The sequence below is a fragment of the Hemicordylus capensis genome, chromosome 5 (genome assembly GCF_027244095.1).
Source record: "Hemicordylus capensis ecotype Gifberg chromosome 5, rHemCap1.1.pri, whole genome shotgun sequence".
Taxonomy (NCBI): domain Eukaryota; kingdom Metazoa; phylum Chordata; class Lepidosauria; order Squamata; family Cordylidae; genus Hemicordylus; species Hemicordylus capensis.
This window is the reverse complement of record NC_069661.1, coordinates 258,274,717-258,289,865: the sequence shown is the minus strand read 5'-3', so window position 1 is coordinate 258,289,865 and position 15,149 is coordinate 258,274,717. Positions and strand designations below refer to the sequence as shown.

The following is a 15,149-nucleotide window of genomic DNA, read 5'->3' as shown; positions in this document are numbered from 1 at the left end:
GCCCTGCGCTCATGGTATATATCAAGGGAGCTAGCACTGCCTTGAATTTGGCGAAGGCAAATTTCATTGATATTCTCGAGGAAAACTTCAAGAACTGCACCATGTTTTGTGTGATGTCATACTGCCTGCATGCTGATTGGACAGCACAGAGTTTGTGATGTCATGCAGCAAGAGCAGTGGAGGTGGAACGCGGCACCTGGTGCCACAAAGAGAATGAGGAGGTTGTTCCTCTTTCTTCTGGCCCTCATCACAGTCAGGCTTGCACTCACCGCAGAGGACTCCTGCAGGTAAGTGGCAATCCTTAGGGAGGGCTGAGCTTGGCCAATGCCACCAGCAACCCATTGCAAAGGTGCTCTTACTGGGAAGGGGCAGTAGATCTCCTAGACGGTGGGCGATGGGGCTGTAAGCTGCAAGGAGCGCCCGCCAGGGGCTGCCAGCCTGGTTCTGATGCTGCCAGTGCTGAGCAGTAGAGCACATGCATCTCGGCCTGAGACCTCAGAGAGTCGTTGCTAGCTGGAGGAGACCGTCCTGGGCAAAGCAGAACAGACGGCTGAGTTCGCAATGACAGCTTCCCTGGGGAGCCGAGCGTGTTAGACCCAGACACCCCCTTGCACACGGCACATTTCCACCCGAATCCCAAGCAGGGTGGCTTCCAAAGGAAACTCTGTTAGCCTAGAACTATGACTGCTGTTCCTCTTCCAGAAGGATTTGTGGAAGGCGGCCCTTGGCTCCCAGCTATGAGGATTCCATCGGGGTTGCAGGAGGCACCGACGCGCTGCCAGGGACCTGGCCCTGGATGGTCAGCATCCGGGCCCCTTTCCGGTCAGGTTACCAGCATACCTGTGGAGGCTCACTCATCACCACCAGATGGATTCTCACTGCAGCCCACTGCTTTAACGAAACCAGGTGAGTCCAAGCAAGTGGAGCCTAGCTCCAGGGCTGACCTTATGGCAGGGCAATCCCCTGCACCCACCCCCCGTTGCTCCCATTGAAAGTAACTGGGAGGCCCCCCCACCCTCCGCAAGCTTGCAAGCCAGGCAACTTGGAAGAGGAGGAGGAATCTCAGCCCTCTCTTCAGCCCCATGGGTGAGCGTCATGCTCTTGGAAGGAAGCTTGCCCTGGCCTGCCAGAGGATCCATGGGCTTTGGGGACTGGGCTCTGGCAGGCAGAAATGAATGTAGCACCGTGAAGACTAACATTGTTTCCTGCTCCATTGCTCAAGGACAGAGCTCCAGCTTTGCAGAGAGAAGGGCCCTGCAGGTTCTCACGCCCTGGCGGCATCTCCAATAGGGCAGGGAAAGGCCCTTCTCTGCCCGAGACCCTGGAGATCCGCTGCCAGTCAGTGCAGACAATACTGAGTTAGACGGACCAAGGGCCTGACGTGGTAGAAGGCAACAGCGGTCTGTTGTCCTAGGCAATGGCCGCATTCACATGAAATGGAAACCCTGGGTTCAAGGGACCTGCGGTTCCACCCCACCCTGCTTTGCAGACAGTCGGCATTGCAGAGAGGACTGCAGAGAGGAGGGAGAACTGGCTGCATGGGCTTCCTCCTGGCATGAAGGACCGCCCGGGCAGCCCATCACAGACAGAGGGAGGGAGGAGCTTCCTCCCTCCTCTCCAGTTGCAGCTCGCTGTAAGCCCAGTTCTGCCTTTGGACGTAACGCTGCCAAATGCAAACCTCAGGTGGGAGCAGTGAAACTCCCTACAACCTGAAGGCTCGAATTGTAGTTTGGGAAGGGAAACTTCGGGTCGCTTTTCTGAGGGAACCGTGGTTCCCCGCATTCAGACAGACAAGCAATTCAAGCTCAGGCTCCTTCATCTCCCATTTTCCGTTATGTGCGGAAGTCGCCAATGTCACCATCAAGCTCACACTGCCCTTAAAGGAACAGAGGAAGATGCCATATACGGAGTCAGACCACTGGTCCATCTAGCTCAGTATTGCCTGCCCAGACTGGCAGCGGCTTCTCCAAGGCTGCAGGCAGGAATCTCTCTCCCAGCCCTATCTCGTTGGAGATGCTGCCAGGGAGGGAACTGGGAACCTTCTGCTCTTCCCAGAGAGCGGCTCCACCCCCTGAGGGGAAGATCTTCCAGTGCTCACACATCAAGTCTCCCATTCATATGCAACCAGGGCAGACCCTGCTTAGCTAAGAGGACAAGTCCTGCTTGCTACCACCAGACCAGCTCTCCTCTAGATCAGCTCTCCACCCGCGTTCTGTGAGGGGAAAGCCCCAAGTGTCTTCCTCCAGTTCCCTGGTGCTAGTAGAACTCCACTCAAGGAAGAACAGGGAAGGCACCCTGCATGGCTGCTGCTCTCGGTGCTCTCCCTGGGCCTTTGTGTCATGATACAGGCAGGCAGCTGTCCTTCTGGTGGGGCGGGGTGGGGCGGAGGCTGCTGCTTTGTGTTCCCCCTGTTGTTTCATTTTTAGTTTCTGCACCACTTCCAGAGAAAGTTCTTGGGGTGTGTGTGTGTGCATATACGTAAATAGTTGCTTCTCTATGCTAAACACAGACATGTTTAGGAAGCTCCCCAGGTACCTGCCTGCCCATTGTCCTCACAGATCCACCAGTTCTTGAGTTGTGTGTATGGAATGTTGGCAGACACACATCACCCTCACTTGCCATCTTAAAAACCTCAGAGCCCAAGATGGGGCTGTGCAGGCTTAATTCTTGATTACTGGGGTCACCAAAGCAGAAACCAGTGGAACTGCCACCCTAACAGCATCCCCCAGTGTGCCCCTTGGCATTCTCCGGTACAAGTGCCTCATGCCCAGGGACTCCTGCGGGCATCTGTGGCAAAATGATCTGTTGCCAACTCTGTCCTGACAGCTAGCCGGCCAGGCGGGGAGCCACAGGCTTCTGTGGCACACCCACACCTCCAGGGCTTCTCGCATATATTTTTATTTGTTTATTTTATTTATTGATTTGATTTGATTTATATACCGCCTTTCCTAAAATCTCTCTCATATCATATATCCTATCATAAAGATGACAGGCATTTGTCTTGTAACAAACAACAGTGCTTCTGTGGTGCATCTCTTGTCTGCTGTGCAGGAAAGGTGTCCTAGAAGAAGGGCCTTTGTAAGACAGTGTTAGCAAGGGATATATATCACCAGAAGGGTCCATGAAGACCAGAGCAAGTGACCGGCCCCTGGCCATCTCAGTCCAGACCTCTGCTCCCGGCCTGGTTCTTAGCCCCAGCCCTTGGGGCTAGCCTTGTATCTAGTAGGGAGGAGAGCTGGTCTTGTGGTCGTAAGCATGACTTGTCCCTTTTGCTCAGCAGGGTCTGCCTTGGTTGTATTTGGATGGGAGACCATATGTGTGAGCTCTGTAAGCTATTCCCCCTGCAGGGATGGGCCCGTAGCTCAGTGGGAGAGCCCCTGCCTGCTTGCATGTAGAAGGTCCCAAGTTCCCTCCCTGGCGGCAGCTCCAAGATAGGGCTGAGAGAGATTCCTGCCTGCAACCTCGGAGAAGCTGCTGCCAGTCTGGGTAGACCATACTGAGCTAGATAGATGAATGGTCTAACTCAGTAGATGGCAGCTTCCTGTGTTCCTATCTTGTTTATTGGTTTGTGAGCTGCCCAGAGAACATTATGGTTATCTTGTGGGGTGGCTATATAGATGCAGTTGTTGGTGGTGTTGGTTAAGCCCTCCCTTCTTCCCTCCCTACTCTAGCCCCCTAACAAGCTGGCAGTTGATGTTTGGTGCTACCGAGCTCTCCCGGCCTGGCCCCGATGCCCAGGTACGCTCCCCGAAGAGAATGGTGAAGCATGAGAACTACCAGTCACACCAGGAAATCAATGACATCGCCCTGATAGAGCTGGACACGCCAGTCCAGTGCAATAATTACATCCAGCCAGCCTGCCTGCCAGGGAGTTCTGTGGACGTGTCCGCCTTGACCGACTGCTTCGTCGCTGGGTGGGGCTACACCCGAGAGCAATGTGAGAGTCCCCCTGGCCTGGGGAAAGATGCCAGCATGAAAGGCGCCCTGGAGGTCCCCCGTCCCAGCCTCCCCCCCGCTCAGGGCAGGAAATGCCCTCGGCACCCCTGACACCCCCCTAACCGGCTGCCCAGCCTTTGCTTGGAAACCTCTTGAGGAGGAGAGCCCACTACTGCATGAGGCAAACAGTTCCACCGTCCCACAACTCTCTGCAGCCAGGACATTTACAGTTAGGAGAACTACAGGGAGGACAGAAAGCAATGAAACTGGCAGGTGTCCAAAGCCCAGTCTCTAGTGCAGTGGTCTTCACTCATTTTCAAGCGGGGGCCACTTGGGCAAAAGGATCTTCCACGTGAGAGCCATTCGCCCCATTGTGCTGCTGGCGCCCACACAGTCCTGCGCTGTTCTCAGTGCCGGGAGGGCCCTTTAGGAGAGAAGGAGCCCGCTCTTAAGACTGCCCAGGGGGAAGCACTGGGGAGGCTCCAGCAGGGGGAGAACAGCTGGCCCCCTCCATTCCCAGTGGCTGTTTCTGGTGTCTCTCTCCCCCCCCCCCCGCCACCTAAAAAAAAAAGATTGTGAGCCCTTTGGGGTCAGGGAGCAATTTCATCTATCTATTTAAACCTCTGTAAACTGCTCTGGGAACTTTTTGCTGAAAAGCGGTATATACATATCCGCTGTATTCATATTCTCCCAAGATGGCTCAGAGGCTCAAGGGCTGCCCCCCCCCATCCGCCCTCACCCCTGTGCTGAGCAAAGTGTATCACTGCACAGTGAAAATGGTCACCTCCTTTTGCTAACAGCCTTCTCCTTACAGCTGTGGCTCCATCTGACATCCTGAAGGAGGCCAAGGTGGATCTAATTCCCACCGACACCTGCAACAGCAGCAGCTGGTACTATGGGAGCATAAGAACCAACAACCTGTGTGCAGGATTTGAGGGAGGAGGCATCGACACTTGCCAGGTCTGTGAATGGAGGGGGTGGGGGGGGCACCATTCCCTTCCCTGCCAACATGTCCCTGTTTCCCCATTCACCTGAATGGGGAAATAGGGACATGTTGGCAGGGATGCATTCACGTCTTCAGTCCTTCCTGGAGCTTGCTTTGAAATGCAGAGTCTTTTCTCTTGCCCTAGCCAGGGCCTGAGGAGCTGGGGCTGAGCTGGGGAATGCAATGGACAAATGCCAAGAAGGAGCAATTAGCCCTTGGGAAGGGCATCTGGAGAGCAAGTTCTCTGAATGGCCCAGCTGAGGTCCGGTGCCACAGGACGTCAGCTGTGTCTTCTAGGAGTCAGTGGGAGAGGCATCCCTCTGATTGCAATGAAACGAAACAGGACCCTCTCCCTTAACAGCTGCCACCTGGGCCAGATCAGAGCCCCAAATCAGCCACAACCCTCGTCCTAGCTGCCGTTTGGCCTTACGATGCATACGTGTGCATGCATGATGCTGCCATCACAGCCGGGAGCGCACCAAGAGCTCAAGCTGTTCATCCGGCCTTTTTAGGACTTCTGGGAGCCCCTGTGGTGGATTCCCAAGCAGTGGTGCCTCTGGTTTTCTTCATCTGTGTGCGGAATGAGTTCTGTTCTGGGCGGCAGTATCCAGGCACTGTGTGTGCACCTGCATTCAGAGGGGGGCCTTCCTGATTCAACCTGAGAGGGATCTAAAATGAACTGAGCAGGCATCAGGGAACTTCTGAGCACAGGCCTGTGTCCACGCCTTAGAGGGAACAGTGTTCCCAAGGCCTTTTAAAAACAATTTGCAGCCTGGGACACTTATACTGAAGTAGAGCAAAAGTTAACAGAAATTGCAATTTTCTAAATCTACCTCTTTAATAAATTGAATAAAAATGTATGTGATTAAAACAGTAAGTGGGTTTCCTTAAGCAATTACAACAGGAGTATGCTTATCATTAATAACAAATAAAAATCCACATAGTTTAAAACTGTTAAGCATTTTCATTAACCAACTGCAACAGAGTATTGTTATTTATAACAAATAAAAATCCACATAAACTGTAAACTGTCTTCATTAAGCCACCACAACAGGAGTACTTCTAGTTCATAACAAAAGTTTTGATGCCTTTGGAGAGAAAGATGGGCTTTAAAACTTTTAGAAGCTTTTAACCTAGTCTAAAAGCTTGGCCTAGCCACCTTAAGTGGTGCAGCGGGGAAATGCTTGACTAACAAGCAGAAGGTTGACAGTTCGAATCCCTGCTGCTACTATATCAGGCAGCAGCGATATAGGAAAATGCTGAAAGGCATCATCTCATACTGGGCGGGAGGAGGCCATGGTCAACCCCTCCTGTATTCTACCAAAAAACCCCACAGTGCTCTGTGGCCACCAGGAGTCAACATCGACTTGACAGCACACTTTACCTTTAAAAGCATGGCAGCTTGCTGTGATCAGGGCAGGCCGAGGCAAGCAGAAGAGGGTGGTGGAATTCCCCTCTCCTGCCTTGCTCCCCTGCAACTTGCATGCAGTGAGTGGCACACTGCCTCTGAATTAAGCATGGAAACGTTCTTGAACAAATGTGCCCATTTCACATATCAGAAACACAAAGGCTTAGGTAAAGGACAGTCAGAGCAAAAGTACAGATAGACAAGTCTATCAATGGCTACTAGTCTGAGGGCTAGAGGCTACCTCCAGCCTAAGAGGCCTCTGAATACCAGTTGCAGGGGAGAGGGCACGCTCTCAGCTCTTGCCTGTGGGCTCCCCAGAGGCATCTGGTGGGCCACTGTGTGAAACAGGATGCTGGACTAAATTGGGCCTGATCCAGTCAGGTTGCTCTTCAACCATGGCTCTGAATCTCACACATAGCAAGGCGGTCAGAAGGAATTCATAGCAGAGAGAAGAACAGTGACATCATTTCTTATTTATATCATGGTTTTCTGCAACACATTCCCAAAGCCATTTAAACAGTAGGGACATTAAAATCAAATTTACAAAACCGTAAAATTACTTATACATGCCAATGCAGAGCAGAACAAATCGAAAAGCTTAGTTGCAGAAAAGATGGGTTTCGAAACTTGCAGAAGCTTTTAACCCCATCTAAAAGCGTGGCTGCTTGCTGTGAGATCAGGGCAGGCTCAGACTCTGTGTCCCACCAGAAGAGGCCAGCCAGATAACCCGGGAAGTCAGCGAAGCACTCTGCATGCCTCCAGCAATCTGAACACTAAGCTCTCTCAAGGTAAATTGCAGACAGAGAGAAGGCTTATTATGTAGAGCGGAAAGAAATGCAGTATCTTCTTTAGCTACCAACCATTACTCAGCCACAGTAAACAATAGGGAACAGACAGGAAGATATTTATGAAGACTTGTAAAAGCGCCTGCCTTAGGCAAGTTGCAAATTTACACAGAGACTGAAGCAGAAGAGATTCAGGTCAGGCCTCTGTTTTGCAAACAGAAAAATTTGGGGGAGAAGGGACTGTAGCTGGGGGGGAAAGAGAAACGTATGGGGGGCTGACAGCTCCCAGCTATGGGCTCTATGGTGACAAAGCACGTGTTTCCGCACCACCATTTTGAGAACTCCTTCCAGACATGAATGGTCCTTTAGCACAAAAGGAAAAGACCAAGAACAAAATAAGGGGAAGCAACCCACCCCCACCCCCTGCCCAAACCAAGACAGGCAAGAGGGTGAACATGCACAAATACTTGTAATAAAAAGTACTTACGAGAACAAATGAACAAGCAAGTGTGCAGCAGGAACCCAGCAAAGTACTTTGGCTATCAGCTGCCTAAATGGGAAGCACAGTCAAAACCCAAAAGGACTCCTCTCTGCCCCTCAAGATGTGCTGTGTATTCTCTACAGTGAGACCCCAGCAGAAGCTACTGTGCTTGGCAGCACCTCTGCACATGTGCAAATGCTCCAAAACATGGCAAACATTTGTAAAAGAAAAAATATTGCCATCCAGTCCATATCTCAGTATGATCCTGGGCACCACACTCGTGCAGGTGTGGGAATTAGTCCGGGTGGGAATTTCTGATGAGCAGGCAATGGGGGGCAGGGATGTGGGGGTTTCCAGAGAGGACAGAAAGTGGTGCTCAGGGGTAGAGGAAGGCAGGGAGGGAGAAGGTGGGGAAATGAAACTTTTTCAATAGGAAAGCAATTTTTCAAATGGAAGAAAAGTTGGGGGAGGCAGAAAGAGAGAGATCATCCATAGTGACTCTGGTGAGCATTTATCATCCTTGCTCACACAGTAAAACTTCCTGTCTACAAACGTACATGTCCCAGAGGAGGGCACATATCTCTCTCTCTCTCTCTCTCTCTCTCTCAGATGACAAGACCTAGGATGCCAGCTTTCGCTTTCTCCCTCTGTTCTAGAAGAGTGTCAAGGGAGATTTTAGTATGCATGCAGCTATGTAACTATGGGTCCTTAACACCATCTGGGGAGGGGACCCACCCAAACCTGGGACCCAAGTCAAATGGTTTTTTGATTACAACTCTCATCATCACCAGCCACAATGGTGGAAGGGGTCTATGGGAGTTGTAGTCCAAGAACTTCTGGAGACCCAAGGCTGGGAACCCCAACCCACAAGCTAGCCTCAGTTTTCCCCCTCATGATACTGGGCATGCAGTCTGGGCTAGACCCCAGAGAAATGCACCCATTTCCTGCCCCCTACCAGCCCCCACTCCTGTGCTGGGGCCCTGCCTGGGGACAGGACAAGAGGCAGGCTGAAGGCTAAGTGTTCCCAGCAGGCAGGGTTCTGGGAATAAAGAAAAAGAGCCCATAAACGTGGCCTCACAGCAGGGGCTAGCTTTCCCTTATTAAATTGCACGTTTCCTTCCTCTTCCTGCAGCATCTGAGACAGACGCCGAATAATGATGGGGTGACATGCAAAATTATCTAAATGTAGCAATTAATTAATGGGCAGATGGCCTAACCACTATTTTTAAAAATTAGCTAGCTGTCCTTATTTTAGCTACATTAACAATGGTGACTTTGCAATCTTGACTGTATTCTGTGTAATTCAAAGGTTTGTTCTCCCACGCATTGGGAGTTAGTCTACTAAAATGCAGAACCTTACTGATTTTCTGTTTTTAATTCAGGAGACTCAGATAGGGTTGCCATATTCAAGCTTTCCTAATCTGGGTGGCCTAATTTGCATATTATGCATATTAAGAAGAAACTAATTTGCATTTTATTTAGTTAGTTAGTTGACAGATTTGTATATTTCCCCCTCCTTCTCTGCCCTCCTATGTGATCGGATCCAGAGTAAAATCTGGGCAATCCAGACAGCGCATTTGAAATCTGTGTAAATCTGTGTGGAATTTAGCAGCCGGATGGAGGAGCTGAAATCTGGAGGCTGCCCTAAATTCCGGGGGACATGGCAACCCGAGACTCAGAGGATGCTGAGCAAGCAAATGCTCTTTCTCTTCTTCCCCTGGGATGGCAACAGTCTGGCTATGCCCTCTGCATCATTCCTGCTCTCTTGGTGTCATTCTCTTTTCTGATGGGTCACATAAGAATATAAGAACAGCCCTGCTGGATCAGGCCCAAGGAGGCCCATCTAGTCCAGCATCCTGTTTCGCACAGTGGCCCACCAGATGCCGCTGGAAGCCACAGGCAGGAGCTGAGGGCATGCCCTCTCTCCTGCTGTTACTCCCCTGCAACTGGTACTCAGAGGCATCCTGCCTTGGAGGCTGGACGTGGCCCACAGCCACCAGAAAAGTAGCCGTTGATAGACCTCTCCTCCATGAAGTTATCCAAACACTTCTTAAAGCCATTCAGGTTGTTGGCTGTCACCACATCTTGTAGCAGAGAATTCCACAAGTGAATTATGCGTTGTGTGAAAAAGTACTTCTGTTTGTTGATCCTAGATTTCCCAGCAATCAATTTCATGGGATGACCCCTGGTTCTAGTGTTATGGAAGAGGAAGAAGAATGTCTCTCTATCTACTTTCTCCACACCAGGCATGATTTTATAGACCTCTGTCATGTCTCCCCACAGTCGACTTTTTTCTAAACTAAAAAGCCCCAGGTGTTGTAGTCTTGCCTCGTAAGAAAGGTGCTCTAGGCCCCTGATCATCTTGGTTGCCCTCTTCTGCACCTTTTCCAGTTCTACAACGTCCTTTTTAAGATGTGGTGACCAGAATTGTACACAGTAATCCAAGTGTGGTCACACCATAGTTTTGTATAAGGGCATTATAATGTTAGCATTTTTCTTTTCAGTCCCCTTCCTCATGATCTCTAGCATGGAATTGGCCTTTTTCACAGCTGCTGCACATTGAGTCAACACTTTCAACGAGCTGTCCACCATGACCCCAAGATCCCCCTCCTGGTCAGTCACCGACAGCTCAGATCCCATCATCGTATACTTGAAGTTGGGGTTTTTCGTCCCAATGTCCATCACTTTACACTTGCCAACACTGAACCGCATTTGCCACTTTGTTGCCCACTCCCCCGGTTTGGAGAGATAGCAATAGCAATAGCACTTACATTTATATACCGCTCTATAGCCGGAGCTCTCTAAGTGGTTTACAATGATTTAGCATATTGCCCCCAACATTCTGGGTACTCATTTTACCGACCTCGGAAGGATGGAAGGCTGAGTCAACCTTGAGCCCCTGGTCAGGATCGAACTTGTAACCTTCTGGTTACAGGGTGGCAGTTTTACCACTGCGCCACCAGTGGAGCTCCCTTTGGAGCTCCCTTTGGAGCTCCTCATAATCCGTTTTGGATTTTACTACCCGGAAGAGTTTGGTATCATCTGCAAATTTGGCCACCTCGCTGCTTACCCCTGCTTCTAGATCATTTATGAATAAATTAAAAAGCACCAGTCCCAGTACAGCTCCCTGGGGGACCTCACTTCTTACTTATTTCCATTGTGAATACTCTCCATTTATACCTACCCTCTGTTTCCTGTCTTTCAACCAGTTAGCAATCCACACATGTACTTGTCCCCTTATCCCATGACCGCTAAGTTTCCTCAGGAGTCTTTGATGAAGAACTTTGTCAAAAGCTTCTTGAAAGTCCAGGTAGACTATGTCAACTGGATCACCTTGATCCACACACTCGTTGACACTCTCAAAGAAGTCCAAAAGCTTTGTGAGGCAAGATTTACCTTTGCGGAAGCCATGCTGGTTCACTCCCAGTGGGGCCTGTTCTTCTATGTGCTTTACAATTTTATCCTTGAGGATGCTTTCCAGCAATTTGCCTGGAACGGACGTTAGGCTAACTGGCCTGTTATTTCCCGGATCGCCCCTGGATTCCTTTTTGAAAATCGGTGTTACATTTGCTACACTCCAGTCCTCTGGTACAGAGCCCAATTTCAGGGATAAGTTATATCTTTTAACAAGGAGATTGGCAATTTCACATTTGAGTTCTTTGAGAACTCTTGGATGGATGCCATCTGGCCCTGGTGATTTGTTAGTTTTCAGTTTTTCCAGACAGTTTAGAATATCATCTCTTGTCACTTCTATCTGACTCAGTTCTTTAGCCTCCATCCCTAAAATGCCTGGTTCAAGAAAAGGTATATGCTCAGTATCCTCTGCCATGAAGACAGACGCAAAGAACTCATTCAGCTTCTCTGCAACCTCCATATCCTCCTTAATAATCCCTTTCACCCCCTCATTGTCTAATGGTCCAACCATCTCCCTGGCAGGTTTCCTGCTTCTGATGTATTTAAAGAAGTTTTTGTTATTCCCCTTGATACTTTTGGCTAAATGTTCCTCAAACTCTCTTTTTGCCTCCCTTATTGTCACCTTGCATTTCTTTTGCCAGAGTTTGTGTTCCTTTCTGTTCCCTTCATTTGGACAGGCCTTCCGATTTCGGAAGGAAGTCTTCTTCCCTTTTATGGCTTCCTTGACGGTACCCATTAGCCATGTTGGCATCCTCCTGGTCTTAGTGGTAACTTTGCTCCTTTTGGGTATACAATCTAACTAGGCTTCTAGTATTCACTTGCATTTTCTCCCTGAGACAGGATTTTTCTTGCTCATGTTTCAGACCTCTGCTTATGCTTCCTTAGAAGCACTCTCTGGTCCATCATCTCTGCTTAGTAGATCAAGGGGCTTGCACTACAATTCCCATCATCCCCAGGCACAATGGCCAAAGGCAGGGGATGGTGTTATAGCCCAGAAACGTCTGGGGACTCAAGAAGGGAAACCGCTGTATTATATTAAGAAATGTAAAAAAAGAGGCCACCACAAATAATGCTTTTAAAATACGTTCCTTTAAAAACAAAACAATGAAAAGTGATTGTGCTTCGCATGCACTCAAGAGCTGTGGAAAGGTCTGTCCTGGCAGCACCTCCTCTGCCTCACCGCTTCTGCTCTCTGGCAGGCAGCCTGCTTGTGTTCCACCCACCCCTCCTTTTCCAGACTGGTCAGGTGTGCCCCCGCATTCCATGAGAAGCCCACACCTCAAAGAGGCCAACCGTCTTGCACGGCACCCTTGGCCTCATCCCCCACTTGCCTGGACAGGCTGCTGTTTCTCAGAACTCCCCTGAGAAAGATGGCGGCTGGCTGGCGGGTGCCGATTCTATTTGCCTCTGCTCCTGTCCCAGGCCCCCCTCATGGCTCCTTCTCTCCCTTCCCACTGCAGGGAGACGCCGGTGGTCCCCTCATGTGCAGGAGAGACGAGTCCAAGCTCTTCTGGGTCATTGGAGTCACCAGTTGGGGGACCGGGTGTGCCAGGGCCCGGAAGCCGGGGGTCTATACGTCCACCCAGAACTTCTACGAATGGATCCGCGGCCACGTCAAGGAAGATATCGCCCCCAGAACCACCACACACCTGCCGCCTCTGCAGCCACCGCCAGCGGGCCATTTGCAAGCACAACCACCTCCCCAATTCCAAGGAGAAGACGGGTCCAAGACATCAGGCAAGACCGCACGCCAGGATGAAGCCCAGCAGCCTGCATCCAGGGCCTCCTCTCAGGCCAGGACCTCCACCCTGAGGCCTGCAACCAGCTCTCCACCCCAGCCCCAGCGACCAGCCCCACCCAGATGGAAACAGCCCCCAAAGCGCAACAAGCCAGTTGTGTCAAGTGTTGGCTACTTCAGCAGCTGGGACGAGAGTTGGCCCAGGTTTGGGCACAGCATACAGTTCAGCTCAGCAAGACCAACCCAGCGCAAGCCCAAGGGCCATTAGCACAGCACCAGGCACTTTATTAACAGGGTACAAGTTCTTGTTTGCAAGCAGAGTATTTTACAATGGAACAGTTAGAAGTAGCCAACCTATGTAGCACTTGATAAAATAGCCACACTTAAAAATAAAATAAACAGATACAAAAGCTATGCATTGGACTTGAATTTCATTGGTGGGTTAGGTGTCACAGATTGCAGCTGCTTCAGCGGTAGTGAACAGAAGCCTATATAGTTAGGTACTATAGTGAACAGCCTCCCCTCCCTCTAAAGAGTTAACAGGAAGTGAACCCTTGTCTTGACTGACAGGCTGGTGAACTCCAGGGCTCAACCAATCAGTATGCCAGGTGGGTGGGAACTAGAGAGAGGCTGCTTGGAATTCTGGGAACAAGAAAGGAAGTCTCTGCTGGAGGAGCAAGGGGACATGTGGGAATGGAGTTTGTTGCAGCAGGATGGCTGCATTTCTTGATAGATCTGCAGGAGGCTTGAGTCTCATCAGGGGTTTGGTGAGTTCAAGGAAAAAGGGGAAGCCAGGCCTTTTGGCTTTGGGAACCCAGCATAGGGAACAGTTTGTTTAGTCCAACTGTGCATCAGGGATTTGTTTTGCTTTCTGTGTGCTTTGCATTTCTTAAATATCTGTTATTTGCAACTAAGTACCAAAGATTTTACTTCGAATAAGATGGTGTAAGGGCGATGAAATACGCATTTCCACACTGCAAAGCTTTTTCAATGACCTTCTTTAATGCGCAATAAAAGTTAAAAGTTTAAGAGTTTAAAACATTTAAAAAGTCTAAAAACATTCAAAGTTTAAACATTCAAAATCTTAAATTTTGAATGTTTTTAAAACTTTTAAAACTTTTAACTTTTACTGTGCATTAAAGAAGGTCATTGAAAAAGCTTCAAAGATTTTACTGTATGCTGTCCCAGTATAATTCGCGGTGCTGTTGAAGATATTCTTGTAACCAACTAAGTATTTTTAAATTTACCTAACCAACCAGAAGCCTCAGACGGAAGCAGTATGAGTGGCGCCCCTGGTGGCGCAGTGGTAAAACTGCCGCCCTGTAACCAGAAGGTTACAAGTTCGATCCTGACCAGGGGCTCAAGGTTGACTCAGCCTTCCATCCTTCCGAGGTCGGTAAAATGAATACCCAGAATGTTGGGGGCAATATGCTAAATCATTGTAAACCGCTTAGAGAGCTCCGGCTATAGAGCAGTATATAAATGTAAGTGCTAGTGCTAATTTAATAAAACTGGTTTTTAAAAATTGTTTTTCCCTTTTTACAAGCTTCTGAGTTGGTTTTTAACTCAAGAAAAATGGGGGCAGAAATGGGGATTTCTCTGGTGCAAAAGCATCCTCAAATGCTCAGCAGCTATCAGTTTTCTCATCACATGTAAGCATACACATGAAAGGTTGTTCAACAGCAAAATTAAGAGAGCTTTCCGTGTGATATTTCCACCCCAAATCTCAGGGGAGTTCAGGCTCTATCAATAAGGGGGTGGTGGTGACAGCATTTTAAATCTACCGGAAATACAGAAAAGTTTGGATGGTTTTAAAAGGGGCTTAGACAAATTAATGTAGGAAAGATCCATTAGTGGCTACTAGTCTGGTGGCTATAGGCTACCTCCAACCTCAGAGGCAAGATGGCTCTTAATACTAGTTGCAAGGGAGCCACAGCAGGAGAAGTGGCCTGCCTTCTGATGGGGTGTGTGAGGAGAAACATTAAAACCCTCACACAGCAGGGTATGCTCTGGTGGTAAACATGCTTAGCCCAAGAGATTATCTGCAGACATCTTCAAAAACAAAGATTTATTAAGAAACTAAACCATCACAAACTGAGAGTCATTGAACAACATACCCAAACAGGCAATAGCCTTCAACAACTAGACAGTTCTGACTGACTCTAACTGACCAAGAGAGAACTATTAACATAACTTCTTGTGCCTCTAGTGGCCAGGGAAGGTTCCTGCAGTGCTAGGAGCCATGCTTTAGAATGGCCACTTCTAACACCACCATCTCTTGCTAGTGGGCTTCCCTGGTGGGCCACTGTGGAAAACAGAAGGCTGGCCTGGATGGGCCTCGGGCCTCATTCAGCCAGCTGTTCTTTTGTTCTGTGTTCTTATAGATCTTAGGAGCAGGGGAA

The 15,149-nt window shown here is 49.5% G+C and overlaps 1 protein-coding gene across 1 annotated transcript; it reads left to right on the top strand.

Moving 5' to 3' along the window:
• Positions 1 to 90: 90 nt before the first annotated feature.
• LOC128328408 (acrosin-like) lies at positions 91 to 13,161 on the top strand. Its single transcript, XM_053258373.1, has 5 exons — positions 91 to 287; positions 703 to 906; positions 3,672 to 3,937; positions 4,751 to 4,896; positions 12,470 to 13,161. Exons 1-5 carry the CDS (start codon positions 130 to 132, stop codon positions 13,013 to 13,015), a joined length of 1,320 nt encoding a protein of 439 aa, XP_053114348.1. The 5' UTR covers positions 91 to 129; the 3' UTR covers positions 13,016 to 13,161.
• The last annotated feature ends 1,988 nt before the right edge of the window (positions 13,162 to 15,149 follow it).

Coding starts and splice junctions, on each gene's coding strand:
- LOC128328408 (XM_053258373.1), top strand. CDS start 130: ATGCTGATTGGACAGCACAGAGTTTGTGATGTCATGCAGCAAGAGCAG. Junction 288..702: donor ACCGCAGAGGACTCCTGCAG/GTAAGTGGCAAT, acceptor TTCCTCTTCCAG/AAGGATTTGTGGAAGGCGGC. Junction 3,938..4,750: donor GGGCTACACCCGAGAGCAAT/GTGAGAGTCCCC, acceptor TTCTCCTTACAG/CTGTGGCTCCATCTGACATC.